The 14,118-nt window shown below is 31.6% G+C and overlaps 1 protein-coding gene across 3 annotated transcripts; it reads left to right on the plus strand.

Moving 5' to 3' along the window:
- The first annotated feature begins 4,864 nt into the window (after positions 1 to 4,864).
- On the plus strand, positions 4,865 to 11,074 carry LOC134712593 (uncharacterized). Of its 3 annotated transcripts, none has more exons than XM_063574308.1 (3): positions 4,865 to 6,125; positions 9,359 to 9,485; positions 10,382 to 11,074. In XM_063574308.1, exons 1-2 carry the CDS (start codon positions 5,259 to 5,261, stop codon positions 9,482 to 9,484), a joined length of 993 nt encoding a protein of 330 aa, XP_063430378.1. In that variant the 5' UTR covers positions 4,865 to 5,258; the 3' UTR covers position 9,485; positions 10,382 to 11,074. The 3 variants fall into 3 exon arrangements, with proteins under 3 accessions (XP_063430378.1, XP_063430377.1, XP_063430379.1); XM_063574307.1 differs by having other exon boundaries at positions 9,456 to 9,485; XM_063574309.1 differs by lacking the exon at positions 9,359 to 9,485 and having other exon boundaries at positions 4,867 to 6,125.
- The last annotated feature ends 3,044 nt before the right edge of the window (positions 11,075 to 14,118 follow it).

Consider the following 14,118-nt stretch of genomic DNA (forward strand, 5'->3'; position numbering starts at 1 on the left):
GCATTAAGTTTTACCTTTGTCGGTAGGTCCCAAAGTTGGGATTCCAAACTCTAACTTCACTTTGCCTTAACCAAATGTTATAAAACATATACATATTACAATGCTTATTACCACAAAACACAGATCAAGCATGAATTTTGGTGACATCATTTTAACCCTTTTAGAGTTGTGCCCCTTTACAAACAAACAAAAAATACTGATTTTTTGTTTCCATTCTAAAACTTTAGTTTGTCCCAACCAAATGGTATGCAACTTTTACACAATGCTTATGACTACAAAACACAGATCAAGTTTGAATTTTGGTGGTGTTCCTTCAACTGGTCTAGAGTTATGCCCCTTTAAAAATGTAAAAATCTCTGAATTTTTCATTTCCATTCGGCATTCTCTTACTTTTTTTGTCTCAACCAAGTGCTATAAAACTTGTACACAATGCTTATTACCACAAAATACAGGTCAAAATTAAAATTTGGGAATGCACTATATTTTCTAGAGTTGTGCCAATTACAAATGGAAAATTGTTGAATATTTGGTAATGGTTATATCTGTAAATTGTATTTGTTCAGCATCTTCATTGTTTAAAGAAAATTTATAACCACAAAAAGAAGAATATATTCTGTTTTGTTTTATTAAATTTGAGATTCTTTAACTTGACATGCTGAAAATCTAATAAATGGTCAACTAATGAATTATAAAAATCTAGGTCGTAGCTTGATAAAAAGATATTTAAACACCTAAAGAGTTGTTTGTTTTACTATAAAAACAGATAAAATATCAAGAATTAAATCATTCTGTTGAATAGAAGCAGTAAAGTTATAATTTTGTATAATTTTTTATTGATATTTCTGACTCTTTTGCAGAGTTATCTCCCATTTCAATGCAAATCTCCATAGGAATTTTAAAATGATGATTTTTTAGTTTTCCTAAATTGAATTTTGTTGGACTTCTTTATGTGTATATTTGGGGTATAATGCTGAAGATTAAACTTTAAATTCTTCTGTTGCAATGACTTCAAGGTTAATAGAGTCAAAAGTATACTAGAATGACTGTACCTTGAAACAATTTCCACTGTTCAAAGGGAAATAACTCAAACCACAATTTAATGATAAACCATTCAAATCTGATTAAAATAACATCCCAACTACTTAAAACTATAATCCTATGCATTTTCTCCTTTTTCCCATCACCCAAAGTCACAATATGCTTTAAAACTTCAGTCATTGTCTGGTTTCAAGTAACCACTATACACATCCATCTGTATCCCACATGTAACAATTTAAAAATAGCAACAAATTAGTAATTTAATAAAAGGTTTCCTATTATCAACAACATTAACTAAAAGAAAAGCAAAGGATATAGGGTATCAATCCAAGACACAAAATCAGTACATGCACTGCATAAAAAAACACAAAAAAGCAATGGGAAAGTCTTCATCACTTTTCTTCAACTCAGTGAGGCCTTTCATAACATAGAAAACAAACTACCTCACTGCAAGTGTAAGACAACCCCTAGCTCCGACTTTAGCAGAGTTCTATGCAAAAAACAATTTGGTTAAACTTTGTGATATGTTGCATCATCAAATTGGGCCTGTTCAAAAAAGAACGTACAGGAAAGTACAATGTAGTATATATTTGAAACAAAATAGTTTCTATACAAAGGTGTAAATATAAAACTTTGTAGTATATGTTTGAGTAATTAAAGTTGAGGACAGTTGATCCTTGAAGAGGTTCATCACTTATAAATTTCCTTTATGGAGATTTTTAAAGCTTTGCTAATGTTGCCCACTTATTAATAAACAAATGTAAATATTGGTTTTCTTCAATCTTGGATATGCTGAATTTAAAGTGCTTTTAGAATTGGATATTGGACCACAATAGGCAAAGTCCAAATTCCAATATTTTCAGGGTATTTTTTACCAAACCATTCCAGAGGTGGATTTAGGGGGGAGGGGCCCCCCTTTTTCAGAAATATTTTGGTTGGTTATATAGGGAATCACTTATGAAAATTTTAGATCAGCCACTGTATTCTATCAAAAACTTGTGCTGTGGTAAATATTTGTAAAATACATTAACAAATTGGAGTTATATCAATCTTCAATGGAGTGTTATTCAGTGGTTGTCGTTTGTTAATGTGTTGCATATTTGTTTTTTTTTACATAAATAAGGCCGTTAATTTTATCTTTTGAATTGTTTTACATTGTCTTATCGGGGCCTTTTATAGCTGACTATGCGGTATGGGCTTTGCTCATTGTTGAAGGCCGTACAGTGACCTATAGTTGTTAATGTTTGTGTCATTTTGGTCTTTTATGGATAGTTGTCTCATTGGCAATCATACCACATCTTCTTTTTTATATGTCCATACTTGCTTCAACTGTTTTTGTTCAACCTATCAGTGTTTTCCCTAGAAATGTTTTGAAGGATGGTGGGATTGGCTGAATGGATGGTGGGCATGAATTTTGAAGGATGGGGACTTGTATAGAGTAATAAAGAATTTCAAGATTTGAAGGATGGGGGCCTAAATTAATGTATGGGGGTACCACCATGCATAAACCCTCTAGGGAAAACACTGCCTATATGGTCATATAAAGCTGCGCCTCATGTAGCATTTTGTTACACTTTTCAGAATCAGCCTTGCCATTGTAACTACTTGGTTTGTCATATTTACATGAGTTAAGGTACAGGGTACATCTAGACTGCTGTATATAAGCAGAGACATATATGTCTCTGATATAAGTGATTAATTATTATTGAAAGTCTGTAATATGAAGGTTTTACTACAAGTATCACAATAAAATTAGCTTTGTCAATGAATTCTGTAAATGAGGTCATGGTCCAATGAACCATTCCAGACTCTCACATTTACCTTAAAATCGTACCGAACACTAACATGCTAAATGTAGGCCTGTTCAGTTGCTGATAGTATCCGAGAGAAAAAACTGACAATTATGAAAATTTATGATTGATCAATGAACCATGAAAATGCAATCAAGGTCATATAGTATACCAGACAGACATGTACACTTAAAGTTATTTAATTTAAAAAATAAAGTAGCAGGATTGCGTATTATATTTGAGATTTAAAAATACTATTTTCTAATGAAAAAGGTCGCATGCAATCAGTCAGACATGCATATCTTGCAAGCATTCCATACATCAGAGCCACGATCAATTGCTTACATGACAGTTCTTGTCCATTCGTTTTTGATGTGTTTTGTTATTTGATTTTGCCATGTGCTTATTGACATTCCGATTAGATTTTCCTCTCTAAGTTCAGTATTACTGTGATTTTACTTTTTACAGTATTTGAGAATTAGACAAAAAACAAAACAACAGAAACTTAATATTTTGAGGATACTAAAGGTACCGTTATGTTTGTACAATGGGGTGAACGGGCTAGTTCTTTTATGCGAAAGAACCAGACCATTATCTCAAGTAAACATGTCCATCGGAACCAAATACTGCCAGGAAATTTGAAAACTATATCATTAAAAAAAAAAATTGTTAAAACAATTGAAAAAAAGTGTTTTGGCATTCCAACAAGCGTACTTTCTCAATATTTTAACTCCATTTTTGTTTAAACATTGATCGATAGAAACAATCATTAATATATCTAGAAGGTACTAGCAGTGCTCACACCAATTAGCATCACAAATTTGTGCATTGCTCCCTTGCTTGCAACCGTCTGCTACATCAAATTATCGGATAAAATACAAAATTATCGGGCAAGAAGTAAAAGCGGAAACAAAGCAAATTGGTAGGTCACATTCGTGAAAAGGGAATGGTATATTAGTTGCGACATAAGAAACATATCCGATATCCTCTGTGAAACGGTTATTCCATAACGGTCAACCAACTCGTGATGGCGTCCGTAAAATTTACGAAGGGATGATTTCAACTTCACCATTTGGAACTCTTGGTTTAATAGCTTCCTTGTGAGTAGCAATCCTCTATCAAGGAAAAAATGATAGAAAATACAAGCCCGGGAATATCGTATCTATTAGAAGATATATACTCCGTATGCTGGCGCTGCTGGAATGTTGCTACATAGAAGTGGAAAGTTCACAATTGTCAATTTATACATGTTAGTCAAGATATGAGACAGACTTAACTGAATCTGTAGTATCCTCTTTCAGTAGTTCGATGGGATACATATTCGTTCAACATATTCACCACATTTTGTATTATTTAGTTAGAGAGTCATCTACTAGTATATACAGGAACATAAAGTTAAAGGATAGCTTTCTTCCTAAAAAGTTCCTGTATGAAGCCAGTCTCATAATAATAAAGAAACAAGGCGCCAAGACGAGGGGCACAATTGGTTCTTTTAAAAAATAAAATATCGTTTTTCGCAATCAGATTAAGAATAAAATATGAAATTTCTCAATCAGATTAAATGTGAAATATTATTCCTCATAATCAAATCAAAAATAAAATTTAATGCCTCGAAATCAGATCATTAAAAATAAAAGTCCGCGAAGAACCCATTTCTCTCCCCAAAAAAACAATTATTTTCAATTCGTTTATCTCAATTACAGTCGTCGATCCCCACCTTGGTCAACTAACAATTATCGATATATTTTTTTTAATATATATATTGACTGAATAATACATGTTGCATACTAATACGTATAATATGGTACAGTACTACATGTCTGATAATATCTTTAATTGGCTGACAGAAAATATCCTCAATTCTGCAATTCTGCTTTCGCGCCTACTGTTTTCCGATTCATAAGAAATAAGTCTGAAATAACATGAATCGACGTACTGCTTTCTTAGTAAAATAAATTATTATTTTATTCCGAGGCTTTTATTGATCAGTATAATTATCAGTTTGAATTTTTCATTATCACTTCATCTGTAGTTGAGCTGTGAATCAATACACTGATTCACGACACCAGTAGAACTGTGGTTATATATGACTTTTTAATGGTTACATATCTCTTTTATCAACAATGTGTATGTTTATAATCGGTACATGTAAACATAAATAATAGGTGTGTAGGACATGACCTACAGGTATACTGTTAAATGGACTACTTAATATGTACGTATACAGTTAATGTACCTGTATTGTCACCAGCTTTGTGTATGCATTTTACCCGAGTATAGCAATCAAGGACGCGTATTATTACACAAACATTTAATCCAAAGTCTATAGATTACAAGAAAAATCGGATTAACTCGATGGATTGATCAATATCGGAATTCTATTACTATTCTAAACATGTAAAATTGGAATATATAAATCGAGAGAACAAAATGTGGAAAAAATTTAGGGAAGCGTCCTCTGGAGTAACATTTAGTTCGGTGACAAATTTATTACGTGGTAGGAGTTATTCTAAATTCAGTGAGGAGAACGAAATAAATGATGATCACGGTACAGTTGGAAGTGTTCTGGATCAAGACAACAATGTTATAACATGGACAAAAAATACTCCGATGTCTGACCATAATGATTTCCCTGTACGTGACACTACAGTTCAAAATGACGATTCGTCTGACGATGAATACGGGTTTGAAAACCAGGAAACAGCTACAAAGTCAAGATTTCAGCATGTTGAAAAGGATAACACAGATTGTTCAAAACAAATATCCGCGAGGCCAGTCAAAAACAGTCCGACGCTGTCCCACAGAAGTGGAAGCATTCCAAACCCTAAAAATGAAATGAAAGAAATTGTGAACAGTTTTTCGCAAAAACGTTACCAGCATTTAGATGATACTGACGAGTTTTTCAATGGCCGTGAAGATGATTTTTCGTCCAGTCAGTCAAAAAGTGAAAATACTAACGGTGTCTTTCACAAGGCAGTTGATGTACACCAAAACATTAAGCAACCAAATTCCTCATTGAGAAATAGTCTGAACTCAAGTTCTCAGTCGAACCGAAATGTACTTGTACGAACATTTGAAAACGGGCATAGTGTGCCAAACCCCAAAAAAGAAGTCAAACAGCTTGTGGACAGTTTCTCCCAAAGAAGATACCAACAATTAGAAGAATCCGATGAATCAATTGATAGCAGATCTTCAAATGCAGAAAGTGTAGAAATTGAAAACATAACATTTCACAATGCTGAAGATGTACACCAAGATATAAGACATAAATCAAGCAAACTCAAAGGAACAAAGAAGGTACAATTCTTTAAACTATTCCGTCGAATGCCATGTGTCACGGGCACTAATAATATGTCACTGAGATGAACAAACAAAACAGAATCAGTCCAGGGCATATTGAATCAGGAATCTCAGGCAAAAGTTCATTTCCCATGACGCCAACTCATTGTCATGACGCTTTTTAAAATATATTAACTGTTACGATTTTGTTACATGTATTGTTAAACTTGTTGCTGACAGCTGTTTATTAATTTCATTAATGCTCGATCAAATTTTGTTTTGTTTGTTTGTTGTGTACAGTTTTTGATAGTCTAAACAAACACCTAGAAAAAAACATCAACAAAAAAATTGCCCATTCATTGTCTAGCTCTATAAACAAACAAAAATCAACATACACTTGTATATACCAGAGACATATACTACAATTGTATTATATGTCTCTGTATATATGTACATCGACTTTTAAATAATATAATATCAGAGGTACTCTGTAGTGTTGGACTTGTGATATACTGCTGAATGGAACTAGATGGGAGCAATTTTCAAAATGGGTTGTATATCTATGGCTAGAATATCACAAATAATTGGGATAAAAATGTATTTATGTGCACAAATTATTGATAAAATATCACGAGTTGATTACATTAGAGGCAGCATTATGTCGAAACTTTCTGGAAACCTACCGATTTATTAAAGGATTGGAATTTTTTGGATGGATCACTTTAGCAAAAAGTAAAATCACAAAAAAATGAACTCCAAGAAAAATGAAGAACAGAAAGTCCCTAATCAAGTGGCAAAATAAAAATTCAAAACACATCTAAATGAATGGATAACTATCATATCCCAAATTTGGTACAGGAAAATTATCCACTGGAAAATGATTATTAGATACAAAACCAAATGCTGCTACTTAACTATTCACTTTTGAATATTTTTGCTTAAAAATAATATTTTCTGTTTTAATTTGCACTGAAAATACATATTCAATTTGATCTGTGGATATAAATATTTCAATTGCCGGAATATTATATCCCAATTGGAATGCTATATTTTAACACTTATGGGGAACTTTGTCCCAATGGTTGAACCGGTACCAGTTCATTTCAACCTTTTTGGGAAAATGGCTAAGATTACATACTATCAAATTTCATCTGAAGACCACCAACCCCATTCAACTTGAAAATAGATGGACATACATGTATAAGGTAAAATGTTACAAAACAAATTGCCTTAAAAGATCCAGTCAAATGTCAAACATCACACGAATGGTCAAGCTGAAATGTTTCGCCCACTTTACTTATGAATTAATGTATGTTGAAAGTCTAAGACAAAAAGGTTATACAATAAGTATATATTAAAATACACGTTACCAATGCTCCATGTAAGGGCAAAGGTCAGTTGAACCCTGCCAGACGAACATGTACATCTTACAATCATTCCAAAAGTTAACGTTTTGCTTATAGTATATGAGAAATAGCCCATACTAAGAATACTCAACTCTGATCAATTAAGCATGACGATAAGTTCAAGGTCAGATTAAGTCTTCCTAACCAAGAATTCTAAGCTGATCAATGAAACATGAAAATAAGGTCAAGGTCAGATGAACTCTTCCAGACTTTTTAAATATCTCATACACCACGTATAGTCAAAACATAATGTTGACTTCAGATCATGAAAATGATGTTAAGGTCAGATTAACTTGCCAGACAGACATGTACACCATGCAATCATTCCATACCCCAAATATGGTTTAACATGAAAAAATAACATTAAACGATTGGGCCATGAAAGTTGAAAATGCCGTGAGAACCTGCCTGACGGATATTTTCACTTTACAATAATTCCATACATTAAATAAGGGACGACATCAAAAGATCGATGTAGGATAAAAAAAAACTTAATTCAAATAGTTTGGGGGTGGGGGGTTAAAATTCTGCAAGTTTTGATTATCCAAAATCGATTTTTACATATATCCCTATTGGTCAATCAATTTTTCTCAAATTAAGTTAAGAGGGGGTGGGGGAGTCAGTAAAAAAAACTAGGTGAATTAAGTTTTTTTTTTTATCTTACATTGAACTTTTGATGTGGTCCCTAAATTAGTCCAACTGCATATCTAGTATCTGAGATAATAATTGACCAAGAAAAAGCAACCTTTCATCACTGAACAATGAATAGAGATGGAAGGTGAACACAGTCTGAAGTCTGAAGGGCATGTGGCCTTTGAAGGTTTTATTCATCTTCCAAATATAGTTATCATATTGGTCATATAAATGTCAAATTCACATGACAAAAATAGTTGTTTTAAGTTCACCAAACCGTATCAAAGAGGACAATGGCCATTCTTGGAAAATATGAAATAATGCAATATACAAAAAGACAGGAAATAAAATAAAAAAAATAAGAAAAAACATTTACAAAATTTTAATCTGCAAACTTGTGGCTCATATACGTGAGCCAAAAGTAAGACTTGAAATAAAAAAAAGAAGTTCAAGTTATACTTCTACATACCAGAAAAAAGGCATGTTGTTCGGTGTGAGCCAAGGCTCCGTGTTGAAGGCCGTACTTTAACCTATAATGGTTTAATTTTTAAATTGTTATTTGGATGGAGAGTTGTCTCATTGGCACTCACACCACATCTTTCTATATCTAAGTAGAGGTCTACAAACAGTCAGATGCATACTACAATGATATATGTTTCATAAACTGTCTTCAACAATTAACAGGTGTCTTATAATATAACTACTGGAAATAGTAGACTCTACTAGAGCCTATATATTTGTTTAATGAATCGAGTGCATTCATGGAATGTATACCTCCTCTAAGGAAGCAACCATTTAACTTCATGGAAAGGGGGCATGGTTTTTTTTAGAGCAAAGCGCAAATAATTTTATTTAGGTTTTTTTTAACGCTATCGATCAGATTATTTTTTTCAATATATTTAAAACTATAAGGTATGGGGAGAAAATCTGGATTCAGAATATATTTTTTGTCATCTGCTTGACCAGAATATATTTTTGTCATCAAATTTGGGATCAGAAATGATTTTTTCTAAAAAAAAATAATTAAAATAATCATAACTCACTCCTTGGTTGGTTGAATGGTTGTTCCCTAGATATTGCATTAAAAAAGGAAATATACAACGCAAAAATAAATATGTAGGCTTTCCAAATATGAATTAGCCTAGTTCTTTCAGACACAAACTACAACATGATACCCTCAGCCTCAGGTACAATACAAGGTATGTTTTGTAGATTTGGTATCATTTGAAAACTGCAGGTTATAATGTACTAAATACTCTGAAAAAATCGTTTATATATGGATATGCTACTCCTATATTCATGTCTAAAGATATGGAATTTCCAAAGAGAAACAAATAAGGTAACATTAAAACAAGTGCATGTTCTATGTTGTATTTACTAGTGGCAAACAGTGCATGTTGTATTTTTTGTTTGAAAATTGTTCACTGTTGCATGTTGTATGTCAATTTGTTTACTAGAGGCAAAATGGGCAGAATGTGCGTTTAGTATTCACAACCAGTGCATGTTGTTTTGTTCACTTGTGGCTATCAGTTTATTTTATTTTTTATGTTTTGTTCACTAGTGGTAACCAGTGCATGTTGTATATTTTTTGTTCATTAGTGGCAATCAGTACATGTTGTATACAGGTATTATTTTGTTCCCTTGTGACAACCAGTGTATGTAGTTTGTTGCTTTGTTCACTAGTGGTACCAGTGCATGTTGTTTGTTGTTTTATTTTATACTAGTGGCAAAGAGTCCATGTTGTTTTTTCAATAGTTGTAACTAGTGCATGTTGAGTGTTGTTTGTGTTCACCAGTGGCAACCAGGGCAGCCCTGTATGTTGTTTTGTTCACTAGAGGTAATTTGTGCTTACTGTTTGTTGTTTTGTTCACTAGTGGTAACCAGCACTTGTTGTATGTTGTTTTGCTCACAAGTGGAAACAAGTGCATGTTGTTTGTTGCTTTGTTCATTTGAAGCAACTAGTACGTTGTTTTGTTCACATGTGGTGACCATTGCATGTTGCATGTTGGTTACCTGTTATTTGAAATTGTTCGCAAGGTGTAACCTTGTTTACCAATAAATTGTTCACTATGTGTACTTTATACAAGTGTATGTTGTGTGATTTTTAGCAGTAATTTTGATTTATTTCTTGAATGGTTAACATCATTTTAAGTAAGGTTAAGTACAAATCAAATACAATATATTATTGGTGATAGAAGTTAACATGTTTCAGTCAATGCTTAATATGTTTTTCAGGTTGCAAAACGTACAAGAAAAATAATTAGAAGATCCTGGAAATGGCTAAGACATGGATTTGCAGCATATGCACAGGGAATTCAGTTTTCAAATATATTTGTAATGGTACATAAACGAAGCTGATGCTATTAAGTAAAGCAACCCCGATTTTGTGAAATTATGTTTACAATTTGTATTTTGATGGCTCAGTAGCTTATCATCTTGAGAAATAGAAAAAAAAAACACCATTGTATTACAAAATGTTTTTAAATGACAACTTTATGCTTCCTATATATCTTATATTTTGTGGTGCTACAACTTCAGATAATTTATATGCAAGATTCTAAATCAAACAATTTACACCATTATCACACAATTCTTTAATTGGTTGATTTGCCTGCTGTAATTCATTAAATAATGTTCACATAACTAATCCATATACATTGTATTTGAATGAGAACAATACAGGTCCTTTTCATCTGTATATTTTATGTAAAATTCATGATGAGAAATTCAAGAATTATATTTCGCTTGAATGAGAAAAATATTAAAATCTCATTCTCTTTCAACATGTATCATAAGATACATCTTCGTTAGCCAAGGGTTACAATCCACTCCTGTTTGCTCAATCTGCAAAGGGTGAAGAGAATGGGAGTGGATCGTAACCCTTGGCTAGCGAGGATTCATAAGATATAATATCAACCGTTTACTTTGTAAATGTAACAAAATCCAATAATGGAAGAAGAATCTCATTATTTTCCTTTATAAAGACTAAATCTTTAAAATGTGGAATGGTCTTCAAAAACATCTACAATAAATGTATATAATTCAATAGATAATTGTTACTGTACAGTGACAAATATTTCAAAAATGAATAAATATAACATTGCATTTTTATCCAATGTTATGGCAGTGTATCGAGTTGTTTAGCACATGGTATGAAAAGTTTTATTATTATGAATTATAAATATGATGCGTTTCAATCGGTTGTTTGAGAAGAATCGGAAAATGAACAATATTTTTTTTAAATTTCCTTGGATTCAAAAAAATATATTTTATTAATGCATTGTGAAAACTATTTAGTTTTGTATTTCACATTTCACATTTCGGGGAGTTTATAATTGTATTTAAATGCAGTCAGCATGTTTTAAAATAGTAATTCTGATATAAAAATAATCATATGACTACATACCTTTGCTTATTCATTTTCTTTTCCTCTGTCTGTCCATTACTTCAATTTTCAATACATTAAATCAAGATGTCCTAAAAAAAATGGAATATTTTTATAAGAATATATTTTAATGTATTGAGACCCATTTTGATTTTTTTTAGTATTTAAGGTTAAAATATAACCTACTTCTTTTTACATTCAAGTGAGGAGAGTGGACCCTCCTCCTTTTTCCACTGAATAAAGGCCCCGGCAATATGTTTATAAACAACTTTTATTGTTCAAAAGAGTGATACCAAACACTCAAATAAGAGAAATGAAGTTGAAATGTGAAAGAATGTTTTCAAATTAAAATTTAACACAAAAATAAAAAGGGGGCTCTTATCCCAAAGTGTATGTGCTTTATGAATATTTTATTAAGAATTAATGTCGTTCAAATGTTTAAGAAATTTTCTTTTATTCTTTTTATTATTAAATGATACTTTATCAAAATAAATGTGACAATTACAAAGAATATTCATTTCTAATTAAAATAAAACTTTAAAATTAAAACGAATTATATACTTTTACTTTTAATTAGACAAAAAGAAAATTAATAAAAATAATATACATACCTTTATTTATATTCCAATAACTGTAACTGCACACGATTAAGAAAAAAAACACTGACTAGATTGTAAAATATTCATACATAGATAATATTACATGTAGTTAATATATTTAGTTAAGACAGAAAATGCCAATATGTTGGCTTTCTTATCAGATAATCTATATGTAACATCTGTGGTCAGTTTATTGGGAAGAGTGATCTATACAAATAACATGAATTACAAGGACTTCAAACTGTGAAGCTAATCAGTTGTGAAATTTGAGATTCCCTCAAATCTGAGGGCATTCTTCGGGCTGTACTATAAAGTAAATGATTAGTCCAGTATTAACAGTAAACCTCATATTTAAAATGAGGCACATCTTAACATATGTCTGTATTTATATCATAGTTGAAATAGTATTGTGGTAACTATGAAGATACCATTTGCAATATCAGTAACTTTTATTATGTAAATATCACTTTTCAAGTCGGTGCTTTAATCAGTGAAATCCAATCATATTTTATTTTCTATAAATATATCATGTATATAAATTTTCTTTTTTATCAAAACAAAAATGAAATCCAATGGTGTGATAGCTTTATATATATATATATTATATTACATGTTATTTAGATTTTTAGTAAAAAAATTGTTATACCTTTTTATTGCTAGTTATTAATTTCATTTTAATGTACAGGTTTACATTGGACACAGACTGAACCCCTAAAGCTATAACAAAAACAGCTCTCTCAAAAAACATTTTTTTAAATCTGCAAATAATTTCCATTAAAATGGGATGCAAACATGACATAAAAATGACCTGTACTACTTCACAAGCTAATGATTTTAAATCTGGGCCTCTTTTTACAGCATATTTTGCAACTAAAATTGACCGTAAAACATGCTGCATTTTCTGATAGTAAACCTAGAAAAAAATTACTAATATTTGCCTCAATAGTTTTCATCACATATACATGTTCCGGACCATATGAGTATTTGGACCATACGCGTATGGTCATGACCATATGCGTATACTCATATGGTCCGACCATACGCGTATGGTCCGACCGTACGCGTATGGTCGGACCATATGAGTATGATACTCGTTTGGTTATTAACGGGCCGGACCATATGAGTATTTGGACCATTTAGGTATATATATTTTTTCAAATAACATTATAAACGTTTCAATAATACCAAAAAAATATCTAAAAAACAGTGATGGTTATAAACTTGACAATTTTTTAATTTTATAATCCAAAAAACTACGTAAAAATTTAATGTTGATGCCATAGTTAGTTTTCATCGCTAGTTACATTCGTGCATGTAGGCTTGGATGACATTCACCTCCACACTGTATCATAGCTTTTTTGCATTTGCAAGAAATTTGTGCACGATCTTTTTCATTTACATTTTTGCAGCTGCGTATAGTGATACCGAGGTCTTTGGCAATTCTGATGTCAACGGTGTTTTTAAGAAGCTCTAGATCTCAAATATCGTAAAATGACTGCAATACACCATCGTCACAACACAACTTAAATAAACTAATAGTATGCTACTTTCCAGTGACTTCTTATGTAACAGTTCATTAAGAATTTTTTGGAATTTAATTTTTTAGTCGACATATTGCCATTTACTTGTAATAACAAATCGGTTATGACCATCGATAATGGCCATCGGTATAAAATGTGTTTACTTTAAATTTGACAATTAAGTAAAATTAACTATGTGAAACTTCTTATTTTCATTTAGTTTATCTATTTATTAGTATAATATAATGATAAAATTTCCTCGTCTTTTGAATGAACGGTCATACCATATGAAGAGTTTAGAAGTATTAAAAGTAAACTGAGTCTGTAACAGAGTGTTAATTACCCCGACCATACGCGTATGGTCGGACCATATGAGTATATACCCATATGGTCATGACCATACGCGTATGGTCCAAATACCGTGTCATATGGTCCGGAACATACATATTAAAAAGACCCTCCATACAA

Source organism: Mytilus trossulus, chromosome 3 (genome assembly GCF_036588685.1).
Source record: "Mytilus trossulus isolate FHL-02 chromosome 3, PNRI_Mtr1.1.1.hap1, whole genome shotgun sequence".
Taxonomy (NCBI): Eukaryota; Metazoa; Mollusca; class Bivalvia; order Mytilida; family Mytilidae; genus Mytilus; species Mytilus trossulus.